Source organism: Misgurnus anguillicaudatus, unplaced genomic scaffold, assembly GCF_027580225.2.
Source record: "Misgurnus anguillicaudatus unplaced genomic scaffold, ASM2758022v2 HiC_scaffold_33, whole genome shotgun sequence".
Classification (NCBI taxonomy): domain Eukaryota; kingdom Metazoa; phylum Chordata; class Actinopteri; order Cypriniformes; family Cobitidae; genus Misgurnus; species Misgurnus anguillicaudatus.
The window spans coordinates 7,581,327-7,597,515 of record NW_027395283.1 but is presented as its reverse complement, the minus strand read 5'-3'; the positions used below and the strand labels follow the sequence as shown (position 1 = coordinate 7,597,515).

General features: G+C 40.8%; 2 protein-coding genes across 2 annotated transcripts in view; both read left to right on the top strand.

Annotated features, from left to right (window-relative positions):
* The window catches only part of LOC141363164 (NLR family CARD domain-containing protein 3-like), a 169,742-nt gene that overhangs the window by 58,216 nt on the left and 95,337 nt on the right, over window positions 1-16,189 (top strand). The window lies entirely within an intron of this gene.
* The window catches only part of LOC129439020 (protein NLRC3-like), a 47,986-nt gene that overhangs the window by 12,852 nt on the left and 18,945 nt on the right, over window positions 1-16,189 (top strand). Inside the window, exons 5-6 of the mRNA XM_073865710.1 lie at window positions 6,984-7,076; window positions 8,640-10,421. Coding sequence (XP_073721811.1) covers window positions 6,984-7,076; window positions 8,640-10,421 — 1,875 coding nt within the window. The remainder of the gene's footprint in view (window positions 1-6,983; window positions 7,077-8,639; window positions 10,422-16,189) is intronic.

The window sequence follows — 16,189 nt, the reverse complement described above, 5'->3', positions numbered from 1 at the left end:
GAGAAATCTGCTTTGAATCGCTCTCGTGGTACTTTGACATCACCAAGAGGTCTGCTTAGCGCCAAATGAAGTCGAACCTGCAGTGTAGCTGCTCACGCGACCCTGTAAACAAACAGTCCATGTGGAGAAGTGAACGAGTGCTGCAACATAAAATCCGGAGAGTTAACAACGCACATGTGAGTAAACAACATTTAAATCATCAGTCCAGTTTATTACTTTATCTGGAGGGCCAGGAATTGGTTCCAGAACTGATGCTCCTCTCGACAGCCCCTCCCTGGCGGATTCCCTGGCACGTTGGCACCTGCGCCCGGACCTGTGGTATCTCCACGTTTGTTGCTGAGCGCGCGGTAGGTTTAGGTATTTATCGCAAACGGTATCTAACACCATCACTTCAGCGCGAGCGCTGTCTACTAGACACGCGTAAACGCTTAAATAACCTGTTCATCGTCTGGTGCTCTTTGCAACACAAAAACCCCCTAGAATGCCCCATTAATAAGTTGATTTTGCTGCCATATCTGCAGATCACTCTCTAATAAACGGCAGATCGGTCTGCCAGCACGATCTAGTTATTAGGTTTTTAAGAGGAGCTCGAAGGTTGAACCCTTCGCGCCCTCCCTCTATTCCTCCTTGGTACCTGTCCATGGTGCTGAAAGCCCTGCAGGAACCTCCATTTGAGCCTCTGCAGTCGGTGAGTCTGAAGTTTTTGTCAATGACCCTGCTCGCATTGGCCTCCGTGAAGAGAGTAGGGGACCTACACGCATTCTCCGTCGACGATTCGTGCCTTCAGTTTGGTCCTAATGTCTCAAGCGTAACACTTAGACCCAGGGCAGGCTACGTGCCCAAAGTTACCACCACTCCCTTAAAGATCAGGTGGTGAGCTTGTAAGCGCTGCCCCCTGGAGGAGGCAGACCCAACCATGGCTTTGTTGTGCCCCGTACGCGCACTGCGACTCTACGTGGATCGCACGCAAAGCCTCAGGACCTCAGACCAGCTCTTTGTCTGTTATGGTGGTCAGCAGACTCGCATGGCTTGCGCAGACTCGCATGGCTTGCGCCTCGACTGGTGCTTCACAATAAGTGTCAGTATGGAAGGCCTTTTGGACAAAAATGCGTAATGGTTTGATTTGTCCTTCCTCCGCTGCCTTGGCAGCTGATGTTGCGGAGCATCGGCTGTCAGCCTCTCACTAGCTGCATCCTCGCAAACCTGTGTGTTGGGCTCGGGCATCCACATTGCGTTCCCTACACAGGGTTCCCTTGTGAGTATTTTTCCATGGGGTTAATCCTACTAGCCCACATTTCCCTCAGCAGAGCACTGCTTTGCTTACACAGCCACGGCTGTCTTCTTCAACTACGGTTGACTTTCGACCACCATTAGCTCTAAAACGGGGCGGTGGCTTCCGCAGCGTTCCTATTCTGCTCAGGTAGGGCGCTTCCCAGTCGCTGGCACTACTGTGGGGTTAAAGGAACATCTAGTGCCCGGCCTTTTGCCTTAAATTCTATTCTCCATATCCTTAAGTGGAACCGGAGGGCTTTTTGCAGACACTGGAAGAGGTCAGCTTCAGTGGCGTTTTGGTAGGGATTCCCAATTCGTCGGTCACGACGTGACGTAGTAGTGACCGACTGAAAGGGAACGTCTCGGTTACGGATGTAACCCTTGTTCCCTGAAGGAGGGAACGGAGACGTCACGTCACATCGCCACAGGTGCTGCTCCCTGCTGTCAATGCCGGTCACACTCTCCCGACTTTCTCAGCGAAAAGAAGCTAATTTCGTATTCTGCAGCTGTGGCTTATATATGCACCTGGCGGGGCGGCACCAGCATTTTGCAAAAACCAGCATTCCCTCCGTTCTTCATTCTACAATAATGCCAGCTTCAGGGAAAACTCTGCTTTGTTATTATTCAGCAAGAACTAACAAAAGACATTTCTAACAAGAATATATGAAATTAACATTATTTTACAAATAACCAGGGCTGGGTTCCCCGAAACTTTCTTAGCTCTACGTCGTTGTTAAGTTGTACCTTAAGCTGTACCTTATCATTAATACGTGTTTCCCGAACCGTTCTTAGTTACGTATCCCTTCTGTAAGTCATTCGTTCGGAAGGTTGGTCTGGAGCACTTACTTTTTCCTTATTCCACTTGACTCTGCTAGGGGCCATGACTGTGATAAAAGCTTATGTACATAGCAGTCTATATAATTAAATATCTTTAAAACAAATAGGAATAGCCTACACTCTGTGGTCAATAAGGCACATTTATTTTTATTTTAAAGAATAAACATTCACATAATTAGACATCCTTACCCTGATGGTTGTTAGCTTTTTAATTATATTTTCCAAAGGAAGATCAGCTGCGCAAACTATTAAATGCTACAGGCTTAAGAGACTATTTAAAGACTATTTAAGAGACTATTTCCCCGCCATTGACGAGATATCTCGTCAATCTGCAATACCGCTATTATCCACCAGGTGGTCCGCAACTTATAAAAACCGGAAGTATTGCCCTAGGGCAAACAGCTGTATGTCCGTGTATGTTTTAACAGGGTTCCCGCGTGGTCTTAAAAAGTCTAAAATTCAGAAAGTTAAATTTAAGGCCATAAAAAGTCTTAAAAACGGCCAGATTTTCATCCTATGTCTTAAATTTAATTAACCCAAGTCTTAAATTTCTTACCTCTGTTTATTCCCGAAAAGCGTTGTCCGGAAAAAAATAAAATAGTCATTTAAAATGCTGTAGAACTAATCAGTGACGGAGGAAGAAAGTGTTTGATGGGCGAACCTCTAAAAGGAAAAGTTCTGCACTCCGCGCGTCAATGAATCGCATATCAATCCAGTTTTTAATCATTATTTTTTAAAGAGGAGACAAATGTAGGCTATTATAATCCACGCAAATCATGCCAGAAGCTTTATTTCAGGTGTTGTGATCTGACTGTATACTGTTAGGTTTGGGGAGAAACAAACCTTAAATGCAGTTTTGTAAAAGCAAAAATCTTTTCTGTGTTAATTTAACCAACTAGCCCGTGGCTTACCTGAGCATTTGCCAGGTTCTGAAACAGAGGACCCAGAAGTGAAAAAAAATGATTATTGAAAATCAACTTAAACAGTCAGGTCGTCCAGTCCCGAGCCACCAACAACGAGTCAACTTTAGTGTTGCATAGTTCTCACTTAGGAAGCTCTTGTTTACATCACTGCTCCATGCGCGTTTACCGTTTACTCCCATGACTGCTAGTCTTGATGACGTATGCAGCCTACAAATGCGACCTCTGGAGGCTACAGCCTTCGGATTTAGAAACGGAATTGTTAGCTACCGGTACACACAACAAACCACAAACAGCCATTTAATGGTAAATTTCATTTTCATTTATTTATTGTGTAATTAGAGAGGCGAATATGCGATTTATGCATATAACGTATGGGTGGAAAAAGTGTAAAACATGTTAACAAGGCACATATCAGCAGCTGACCATACTGATCTTCCCATATTAGTGGATTTTATTTGCCAAAAAAAAATATAATAAAAAAAATATATAATGTTTTGAGAATTTCTGAGATCATTGTGTCGCGTTGGTCTTAAATTTCACTCATAATGGTCTTAAAAAGGTCTTAAAGGAGCATTTCACCCGTGGAAACATTAATCTCTATTAAAAGCGGATCATATTTGTAGTCAAAATGTAACATTAATTTAGAATTTGGTGCCTATTTGACCGAGAAAAGGAGTGTTTGTAGTCTCACCCCCTCTACAAAGATATAGGACTTCCTTCTTTCAATGATGCAAAATGATGATTTTTACATCATTGAAAGAAGGAAGTGCAACACTGAAATCTGTATTTCTCCCGTCTTAGGGGAAACAGAGGGAATGATGCATGACCATTCAAAAACATGACTGGGTTTCTAACTATTCAAAGCTTAATGCAAATGGGTGAAGTGTCCCTTTAAAAAGTCTTAAATTTGACTTTGTGAAACCTGCAGCAACCCTGTTTAAAGATGGCTCTGCATCTGATCTCTTTCAAAAGTCCTTCACAAAAATGGACTTATCTCAGCTTTTTGCTCAAAATTTGGTGTTTTTGTTGAAACCTACAAATATTTGAGAGGTGATAAAAACAGAACACATGAAGGTAGGATAAAATGGATTTTTTTGTTTGAAAGCAGAGGGTCTGTTCTTTTATTTCATATATTGTATGTTTATATATTTAAAAAGGAGCATTTTCTGGAAGGCATTAAACTAAGAGCTGATATAACATTACGAGGTGATTTTGGCTACATTACCTGTGTGTCTCATGCAGTGCAGAGCTTTACCGTTGCTCTTCCTCAAGCTGTGTGAAGAGCCAGCGCGACCTCACGTAATTGCTTAAGGAAAGGTCACGTGTTACATCTATGAAATGTACATTTGCAGACCATTTTTATCATTCACAACAACATCAGAACGCTCCTCTTTCTCCACACTTGTAAACACTGGAGCGTAGTTTCGATACGTCATCCGTGACCTCTTGATGTGATGATGTATTACGTGAGGTCGCGCTGGCTTGTAATACAGCCGGAGGAAGATGAGAAATTGTGGTTTAAAAGTGCTTTTTTTCTTGCCAAAAATGACAATCGTTTCGCTAGATAAGACCCTTATGCCTCGTTTGAGATCATTTAGAGTCCTTTGAAACTGCAATTTTAAACTAAATTTAAAGGGATTATCTTTATTACTGCATTTGTTAATATCCAAAAATGAAAACTCTGTCATCATTTACTCGCTCTCATTTTGTTACAAACCTGTTTTTCCTACTATGGAAGTGAATGGGGTTCATGATCGGTTTGGTTTCAAACATTCCTTAACATGTATACCTTTGTGGTCATCAGAACAAAGAAATTTATGTGGGTTTGAGACATGAGACAACATGAGAGTGAGTAAATGAGTTTTCATTTTTGGGTGAACTTTCCCTTTAAAACTGTTAAGTGTTGGGGTCCATTGAAGTCCATTAAAATGAGAAAAATCCTGGAATGTTTTCCTCAAAAAACTTAATTTCTTCTTGACTGAACAAAGAAAGACATCAACATTTTGGATGACATGGTGGTGAGTAAATTATCTGGATTTTAAGAAAATGGACTAATCCATTAACAAATAAATGACTTTACTTAGTAAGGGGCCAGTCACACCAAAAGCACTTTAAACACTTGCAAACGCAAGGCGCGACGCACTGCCTTTTTTAAAAAAGAGCAGTGCGACGCGGCTTTTCATATTGCTAAACAACCACAGAGTCAGCTGTCTTGTCAATCAAATATTGAAGCGTGAGCGCTCTTTTGCTGTTAACTGTCATATTAGCAGAAACTTTAAAAATAGGACACTTGCTCTGACCTTGTTTGAGGGTGAGAGTTGCAGAAACACGCAGGAGAGAGTGAGCGAGTGGAGTCCGGTTCTTCAAAGCAACTGTAAACTTCCCTCACCCCAACGTAAGGCCCGCCTCTCCCCTCATTCGATTGGACAATGGAAAGAGACGAATGACGTCGGGCACTTCTCCGCTCTCAGCGCTCCTTCAAAAACGCGTGCGCAGCAGGCGGCAAAAAACCGCAAGGCGCTCTGCGCACATAAACAGCGCGCAAATGCGCCCTGCCCATAGAATATCATTCAAAAAAGGCGCCTGCAACTGCCATAAACGCTTTTGGTGTGACTGGCCCCTAAGAGGTTGTTTCTTAAAGTTAAATATATATTATTAGAACAAAAAAAGAAAGAACAGAAAGATTTATTGAATGAGGCCGATAATAAAAAACAGCAGTATATCGGTCAACCACTAGACTTCATACCTTATAACAAGACATTTGTCTTGTTTAGCTCTGTATTAACAAAATAAATTAGGCTGTGTAACAGGAAGCTAACAAATCTCTCATGATGCGTTGATGTGGCGGAGCAGCAAATCAAAATGACACGCGAGCGTGTGGACAGAAACAAACCTGGCATAAAACTCTAAATACTTCAATTAGTCTGTGATCTTTATTAACAAAACAATCAGAAATACATACAAATTAATTTCAATGTGTATTTCACATTAAAGTCTGTAAAAGACAGTACAGGTGAAGTGAAAAAGCCCTGTGGTGGCACATTAACCCTTTCCCCGCCAGTGGTTTTTAAAAAGTTGCCAGTCAAGCTCCAGCATTTTTAATGATTTAATGCCTTCTACAAAATGTTCTTCTTTAAATATATAAAGACTAACTTCTACCTCCCACCTTCATTTGTTCTCTTTTCATCACCTCTCAAATATGGGTGGGTTTCGTCAAAAATACAACATTTTAAGTATAATGCATATTGCATTTCTTACTGTGCATTCACACCGCCACCGGCGAGAGGTCAATAAAAGCTCTGGCTGCCCTGCCAACGACGCAAAAAAAAAGGTGTAGTGGACGCTCTGACGCTCGAATGCATTCTCTGAACTCCTCTCAGGCGGCGGTTTCCGCCTTCCGATTGGTTGCAGCCGAACATTTTTGCCTTCCGATTGGTTGCCGCCGAAGTTGAGCTGATTTCAACTGTCCTTGACACTCACGCTGTACATGACGCGCCGTGCCTCTGCTCGCCTGAGCTCGCCGCCGGCTTTCATTGAAAATGAATGACTTCTGGCCACTTTGACGCTCTCACTTGTGGCGGTCTGAATGCATAGTTATATATCATATTCAGAACAATGATCAAAACATGCACTGTGTCTGAACTGTTGGAGGGGTTGCTTCCTGGTTGCAAAAGTTGGGTTAGGAGCGCCATATGGTGGATAATAATGGTATTGCCGGAAAAAAATCATAATTGGCAGGGAAGCAATTTCTCTTAATTGATGAGTTAACTTGCCAATGGCGGCGAAAGAGTTAAAAACAAACATTCGAATATCATTTCATCTATTCAAATTATTATTGCATCAAATCCCTAATTCACAGCAGTGTAAAAACAGTAAGGTAATAAAGTTACGTAAAAATTCCACTTATAATAAGGTGTAAAGAAATTCTTGATTCTCATTCTTGCCATCCAGACGAATAACAGAACCTGACTGTAAGAGGAGGAAGATTGAACAATCTGATAATCAACCACAAGACTTCAATGAAAACATGAGTCCTCATTTCAGGTGAATTATAGGATTTTATTTTATTTAGTGGTGAATGGTAGTAAATGTTGACCTTTTCTATTCTGCCTAAATTTAACATTTTACAAACCATTAAAGCCCATCTTTCAAGTTAATTTTATAATTTAATTTATACACAATATTGTATAAAAATGTCAATTTAAAAAGATATACATAAGAGAATACATATGTTTTACAACACCCACGGGCAGATATCAAGAAAAAAGTGTGCCTATTCTAAGCTACGCTCCAAAAAAACTGGCCTTTCCCATGTACGCGTCATATGACATAACGACAGGCAAAGCACAGGCGCTGCCACCATCGTTCTCAGTGTGGGTTTATGTAGTCTGAGAGGTGGAGACAGAGAATAGAGATTGTCGTTATCGTTACTTTTGAGTTGTTACTTTGAGTTGGTGAATTCTTGTGTTTGTTTTGGATGCAACAACTCCAACTTGTCTGGCCATCAGGTCCACCGATTTCCAAACAAGAAACACAAAGATTTCTGTGCTTGGGTACGTTTCATCCAGGCACCGAGAAGCAATTTCACTGCCTCCATGTGACAATAAAGATCCTTGTAACAATTATTGTATTTACATGAATGGCATATTTCCGTCCTAACCTAAACAGTAACTGCTTTCATACACGTACTCCGCAGTACATGCGAGCTTATTTACATAATGTCTGTCGAAAATACTAAGAGGGGAGTAGTATAACAGCCGGCTAAGTTTGGAATTCCAGCTGGCCGGTTATGTTGTTCAGATATAACGTTACGGCCCAAACGCTTGACATCTGCAGAAGTGGAACATGCGGACACCTAGGTCTGAAAGCAGTTACTGATTAAAAATCAGCTAGCGATGCAGAAATGCACAGAATTTCCAGACAGTCACAGATGTAAGCTATAGCCTACAGCATTCATTTAAAATCTGGGATCTAAATTATTTTAAGACACATGTTGCTGGCATAGATGGTGCCAATCTACATGGATGCTTGAAAAACAACAAAGTCGACAGCAATATTGCTAAATATGATTTATTAAAGATACTGCAATGTGATAAACATGGAGACACGTTAAACACAATTAGCTATAGCCTGTGGTCACTCACCAAGACACCTGCCCAATTCTCCAACAATTCTCCTCACACCACAACTCTATCTCTCTCCTCTGTCCATTTACCCTTCCCCTTAACTCTGCCTGACCCCTCTCTTGCCTAGGGGGCTCATAATTATACGGTAATGGACCATCGTAAGAGTTGACATTTACCCCTACTGCAACCTCTTCACTGTCTGACTCCATTACAAAGAGATGATATTTACCTGCCGTTGCGTCACTTCCGATCAGAGCGTTTTCTCACAGCGGAAGTAATTTTAATCACAATTTCTTTTAAAAACTTTTTTAATACACATTTATGATTTATTTTTTTCACGCAAGTCAAATTCCTACACTATTTATCTACACGTTCATTCACAGTGATCTTCAACTTGAAAGATGGGCTTTAAATGTCTTATACATTTTTACTTGTACAGGTATTTGTGTAATAATCTGATATATTAATTATTAATTTACAGTCATGATTCTGATCGTGCTGAAGTCTTGAAAACATTCAGATCAAATCTGAGGAAGAAGTTTGAGTGTTTGTATGAGGTAACATCAAATAAGAGAAACCCAACACCACTGAATGAGATCTACACAGAGCTCTACATCACAGAGAGTGAAAGTGGAGAGATCAGTAATGAACATGAGGTGAGACAGATTGAGACACAATCCAGAAAAACAACAACAGAGGAGACACCAATCAAATGTAATGACATCTTTAAACCTTTACCTGAACAAGACAAACACATCAGAAGTGTGCTGACAAAGGGAGTCGCTGGCATTGGAAAAACAGTCTCTGTACAGAAGTTCATTCTGGACTGGGCTGAAGAGAAAGAGAATCAGGACGTCCACCTCATATTTCCACTTCCTTTCAGAGAGATCAATTTGATGAAGAACAAAACACTCAGTCTTTTAGATCTTCTTCATCATTTCTTCCCACAAACAAAAGAAATGGAAATCTTCAGTGATGAATATAAAGTGTTGTTCATCTTTGATGGTTTGGATGAGTGTCGTCTGTCTCTGGATTTTCACAGCAGTGTGAGGTTGTGTGATGTAAGTGAATCAACCTCAGTGGACGTGATGCTGACAAACCTCATCAAGGGGAATCTGTTTCCCTCTGCTCTCATCTGGATCACCTCCAGACCAGCAGCAGCTGATCTCATCCCCTCTGAGTGTGTTGATCGAGTCACAGAGGTACGAGGCTTCACTGATCCACAGAAGGAGGAATACTTCAGGAAGAGAATCAGTGATGAGAGTCTGTCTGATCAAATCATCTCACACCTGAAGTCATCCAGGAGTCTCTACATCATGTGTCACATCCCAGTCTTCTGCTGGATTTCAGTCACTGTTCTAGAGAGAATGTTGAGTGAAGCAGAGAGAAGAGAGATCCCCAAGACTCTCACTCAAATGTACACACACTTCCTGATCATTCAGACAAACATCAAAAATCAGAAGGACTATGAGAAGAAAGATGAAGAGATGATCTTCAAACTGGGGAAACTGGCTTTTGAGCAGCTTGTGAAAGGCAATCTGATCTTCTATGATAAAGACCTGAGAGAGTGTGGCATTGATGTAGCAGAAGCATCAGTGTACTCAGGATTGTGTACTCAGATCTTCAGAGAGGAGTTTGGTTTGTATCAGGGGAAAGTTTACTGCTTTGTTCATCTCAGCATCCAGGAACATCTAGCAGCTCTTTATGCTCACATCTCCTTCACAAACAACACCACAAATTTGTTTAATAAAATGAAGAAACAAACTGAAAGAGAGAAGATTTCAGTGTCTGATCTGTATGAGAGAGCTGTAAATGAGGCTCTAAAGAGTAAAAATGGACGTTTTGATCTTTTTCTTCGTTTTCTTCTGGGTTTGTCAGTGGATTTGAATCAGAATCTCTTACGAGGTTTGATGACACAGACAGATCAAAGCTCTCACAGCAATGAGAAAACAGTTGAGTATATCAAGAAGAAGATCAGCAGCACTCGATCTCATGAGAAATTCATCAATCTGTTTCACTGTCTGAATGAACTGGGTGATGATTCACTGCTGCAGGAGATTCAACATTATTTGACATCTGGAACATTAAGAGGAGCCAAACTCTCTTCATCTCAGTGGTCAGCTGTAGTTTTTGTGTTGTTGACATCAGAACAGAAGATGGATGAGTTTAGTCTGGATAATTTTGTTAGAGGAAAAAACCAAGCTGAAAGACTGAAAGTTTTTAAGAAGCTGCTGCCTATGATTTGTGAATCCAGATCAGTTCAGTAAGTGTAAACTTTACTCTTTAAACTTTATTAATGAAGAAAAATTCACAAATCTTCAGTACTGCAGATGTCTTACAGAGTTTAGTGTTCAGTGTTTGATGTGTTATCTGTGTGTATTTTTTTATTCACACACTAAGACTAAGACAACATTATACAAAATACAGGACAATAATTACAAGAATGAAATGAATCAGAGTTTAGAGATAATCTAGGGTTTGTTCATCCAGATTTATTTAAATTCAGGTTGTGTTTGATCACTTAATTTTAAATACTGATGAAAAGCATAGATTAAAACTTGAATATTTAGCTGTGATTAATTTTGTGTAACTAAACAGCATCAATGTTATTATTTAGGGCTGTGACGGTTGTAATGATCACCGCACCACCGCGGTGGTGTGTGCACAACACATATTATGAAAAATATAAATATAATATAAACTACAATCTCGCCCAGTGAGATGTCTTCAGGTTCATGTTAAAGGTCACGTTCTTTCTGATCCCATTTTTGAAACCCTAGTAATTGTGTAATGTTGCTATAATAGCATAATTAATTAGGGCCCTATAATTTCCGCGATCACGGAATCGCGGACGGAATCGCGGAATTGGCTAATTAACACGGAATCTAGTATAAACGCGGAATTTCGCGGAATTTTACATATTTTGAATAAAATTATGTTTTTGTGTGGGAGACGAACGTATGTCTGGGGGAAAATGCAGACCGGGGGAAGTAAATCTGGGCGACACGCCCCCTCCCGTCGTTTCAGACCTCCTCCAAAACACTGAAACCATGGCAAAGCGGCTCTCCACGACTCTGCTTTCGTCAGCGAAAAAATTAAGAAATTCGATGCTAAGCACTTAGTTCCGAGCAGGTCTCACATGACTTTTATGTGAGCGGAGAACTGTTATTTTGGAAGTTTAGTCAACACTCTGTTCACGGTGAGCGCAAAGATACATGCACTCTCTCATCCATGTCTGTCTCACTGTACCTCTCTCACATGCACGCGCTCACACATCTGTCCCTATGATCTCTCCGAAGTCCGAACACAAATTCTCATTTATTTGTTCAGTTTTATGCATTTCAAGCGAGCTGAGGCAAACTAACTATCCCTCGCATTTATAATATAATCATCTGCATCATGGCGCCGCTCTCTGTCTCTCTTTCGCTCGCACGTGCAAAGAGCTGCGTGCTCATGCTGTCCTAAGTCAGATCACTATCGTATGTTTGTAAAGTTATATGCATTTCAAGCGATTGTGTATAAAATATGGATCGCGTTCCGCTGGATTGATGTGTTTAAGGAACTTCTGAAGGCACCACTGCGTTGACACCTTGTTGTAGCCTCCTGAAACAACACTAAAAAAAACAATGCATTGAATTGAGTTGTGTGTGCGCGTGCGCGCGCGTGTGTATGTGCGTGTGTAAATGCATCTTTTATAGTCATTAAGTAATCCTGTTATCCAGTTTTTACCCCAAATCATTTACATTTTAATCACTAACATTAAAATGCACACTCATTTTATGACTAAAATAAAAGTAAAGGGTAAAAAATATAATTGGCAAAAATTAAAACGGATAAAACGGAATTTGCAAAAATTAAAACGGAGAAAACGGAATTTGGGAAAAAATAAAACGGAATTTGGGAAAAAATAAAACGGATTTTATAGGGCCCTAATTAATACCTGTATAATGTTAAAGCTCAAAGTACACTGCCAGTCGATATATTTTCTTTAACAGAATTCCTCTTTCAAAGCCTACAGCGAACGGCCGGTTTGGACTACAGTCCTCTACTTCCTGCTTTAATGACGTTAGTAGAACAGTTTTTGACTAAACTCCGCCCACAGGAACACATAAGTCACCAGCTAAGCTAATGGCAAGCTAAGCTGCTATCAAATCACAACACACTAAACAAACTACACAATCAGAACTCGTTACGTATTTCTGAAGGAGGGACTTCATAAAACAAGGAATACATCAGCCCGTTTTTAGGACAGTGAAAACAGTGCTACAGGGATAAGTCAACTGTGTGAAAAATACCGCGTTTTTTATACTTGAAACATGAAAACATGTTATGTTGCGTACTGTAAACACATTCAAATCTTTAAAAACACAGAAAGAACAGGACCTTTAATGCAAACAGCCAGCAGATGCGGAGTTAATGCGAGGGAAGGCAACTCATATCAGTGATGACCCGCTGACTTTGGGGTGGAACAATGAGGCAAGATATTGGCTGTTTCTCAATCCGAAGACTGTAGCCTCCGCAGGTTGCATTTGCAAACTGCATACATCATCAAGACTATCTTATTTCATAACATTAACAATTATAAAGTTGACTACTATTCTTTGATAATCATACATTGTTGTAATATGCTTATGACTTGCAAATGTAACTCAGTTAACTGAAATAAACCAGACTTGATGACATATACAGCCTGCATATGTGACCTCTGGAGGCTGCCGCCTTTCGGATTGAGAAACGACCGTTCTTTCTCTCTTGGTCACTCAAAGTTGTGAAAAAGTATCCATCTGTGCTACCAATACACCATCATAATGCGTTTTCAGTGCGACTGGAAACATTATAACCCCAAAAAGGTTCCTCAGTTGTTGTTTTACGGATGGAAGTGCTACAATAAACACGCAGAAAGGCGCCGATCCTGTGGGTACTCCGGCCGAGCACCCACCGAAATGGCCAAGCACATATGCACAAATACTTCACATTTACTTCACGTCGCATCTAAAACCACGCGCAGCTTTCCTCCTCTTCAAAGCACATGGGTGCTTCAGAGCTTTTTTCGTTGCTAAGTAACCTAAGCATTGCTTGACGCTGTGACCCACCGGCAGAAAAAGAATTTGGTGCCTATAACACACGTTTGTTAAGAACTGTATATCTGATCCTCGTTTACATTTTTATATTTCAAAATAAATGCATATTATATATAAGACCTACAGTATTGTTCAAAATAATAGCAGTACAATGTGACTAACCAGAATAATCAAGGTTTTTAGTATATTTTTTTATTGCTACGTGGCAAACAAGTCACCAGTAGGTTCAGTAGATTCTCAGAAAACAAATGAGACCCAGCATTCATGATATGCACGCTCTTAAGGCTGTGCAATTGGGCAATTAGTTGAATTAGTTGAAAGGGGTGTGTTCAAAAAAATAGCAGTGTGGCATTCAATCACTGAGGTCATCAATTTTGTGAAGAAACAGGTGTGAATCAGGTGGCCCCTATTTAAGGATGAAGCCAACACTTGTTGAACATGCATTTGAAAGCTGAGGAAAATGGGTCGTTCAAGACATTGTTCAGAAGAACAGCGTACTTTGATTAAAAAGTTGATTGGAGAGGGGAAAACCTATAAAGAGGTGCAAAAAATGATAGGCTGTTCAGCTAAAATGATCTCCAAGGCCTTAAAATGGAGAGCAAAACCAGAGAGACGTGGAAGAAAACGGAAGACAACCATCAAAATGGATAGAAGAATAACCAGCATGGCAAAGGCTCAGCCAATGATCACCTCCAGGATGATCAAAGACAGTCTGGAGTTACCTGTAAGTACTGTGACAGTTAGAAGACGTCTGTCTGAAGCTAATCTATTTTCAAGAATCTCCCGCAAAGTCCCTCTGTTAAAAAAAAGGCATGTGCAGAAGAGGTTGCAATTTGCCAAAGAACACATCAACTGGCCTAAAGAGAAATGGAGGAACATTTTGTGGACTGATGAGAGTAAAATTGTTCTTTTTGGGTCCAAGGGCCACAGGCAGTTTGTGAGACGACCCCCAAACTCTGAATTCAAGCCACAGTACACAGTGAAGACAGTGAAGCATGGAGGTGCAAGCATCATGATATGGGCATGTTTCTCCTACTATGGTGTTGGGCCTATTTATCGCATACCAGGGATCATGGATCAGTTTGCATATGTTAAAATACTTGAAGAGGTCATGTTGCCCTATGCTGAAGAGGACATGCTCTTGAAATGGTTGTTTCAACAAGACAATGACCCAAAACACACTAGTAAACGGGCAAAGTCTTGGTTCCAAACCAACAAAATTAATGTTATGGAGTGGCCAGCCCAATCTCCAGACCTTAATCCAATTGAGAACTTGTGGGGTGATATCAAAAATGCTGTTTCTGAAGCAAAACCAAGAAATGTGAATGAATGAATTGTGGAATGTTGTTAAAGAATCATGGAGTGGAATAACAGCTGACAGGTGCCACAAGTTGGTTGACGCCATGCCACACAGATGTCAAGCAGTTTTAAAAAACTGTGGTCATACAACTAAATATTAGTTTAGTGATTCACAGGATTGCTAAATCCCAGAAAAAAAAATGTTTGTACAAAATAGTTTTGAGTTTGTACAGTCAAAGGTAGACACTGCTATTTTTTTGAACACACCCCTTTCAACGAATTGCCCAATTGCACAGCCTTAAGAGCGTGCATATCATGAATGCTGGGTCTTGTTTGTTTTCTGAGAATCTACTGAACCTACTGGTAACTTGTTTGCCACGTAGCAATAAAAAATATACTAAAAACCTTGATTATTCTGGTTAGTCACATTGTACTGCTATTATTTTGAACAATACTGTATATGCATCAATGTGAATGTGTGCATGCCGCCAGTTCTGATGCCACACTGACAGCATCTGTCTCTGCGCTTTTCCATTGCATAGTACCCCACGGTTTAGTTTAGTGTGGGTCGGGTCAGCTCACCTCACTTTGGCGTGGTTAGCTTTTCCATTGAGTTTAGTATCACTTTGCAGTGGGAGGGATTATTTTCAATTCAATTCAATTTTATTTACATAGCGCTTTTCACAATACTCAATTGTTTCAAAGCAGCTTTACATTAATAGAAGCAGTAAAAGCACAGAAAAACGACAGATAGCACAACATAATACACAATAGCATAAGCAGTCAAATTTGCTGCGGCTATGACGCGACATTATGAGCGAGCGTATTACTAATGTAACGTCTAGGAGAAGAAGCTAAATTAAGCCCAAGCAGGCTACCTCCCCGGGGTAAAAAACCCCCTAGGAGAAAAAAACAAAAACCCCGGGTTGTTTAGCCGAGGAAATAAAAATAAAAAGTCCTAGGAGGGAAAAACCCTTGGGAGATATACATGTGTATATACACACATATAAACGGATAAGGAGCTTAAGCGGTGATTAAGCGGAGATTAAGCAGAGATTAAGCAGAGATTAAGCGGATATTAAGCGGGTCCTGCCGGTGGTCGTTGGTCAGGCATCAGCTGGGCATCACATTGAAGGACGACCAGTAGATCAGAGGTGTGCCGACTTTCACATCTACCGGAACTGGGTCTGTTTGTCCCATTGTCCTCAGGGTCAATGGGACCCAGGGACGAGACAGGGAGAGAAAAACAAAATCATATTAGCGTAGGGGCCGTTCACATGTAATGCAAGTGTCACACAGTGATGTGGTTTAATCAGCTTAGTTTCAGACAGACTAACTATTGCGGCATAATTATATTATCCACAGTTGAGGATTTTGCAAATTGGGGGCCCACTGCGACGGTATATATGGTAACTTAGGGTCACCTTCCGATTTTTAAGAGAAAATGAAACCTGTCGACCCGTTTGACTAAGGCCTGTAACCCCACTGTCATCGTTAATGCAGGTTCAGTGGCAAACGGGTCTATATTGCATACTATTTACAAGATCACGAGAAAACGCCAACATCGCAACCTGACCATACGTGTCAACCCGTTTGACTAAGGCTGGAGGCCCCACTGTCGTCGTTAATGCAGGTTCAGTGGCAAACGGGT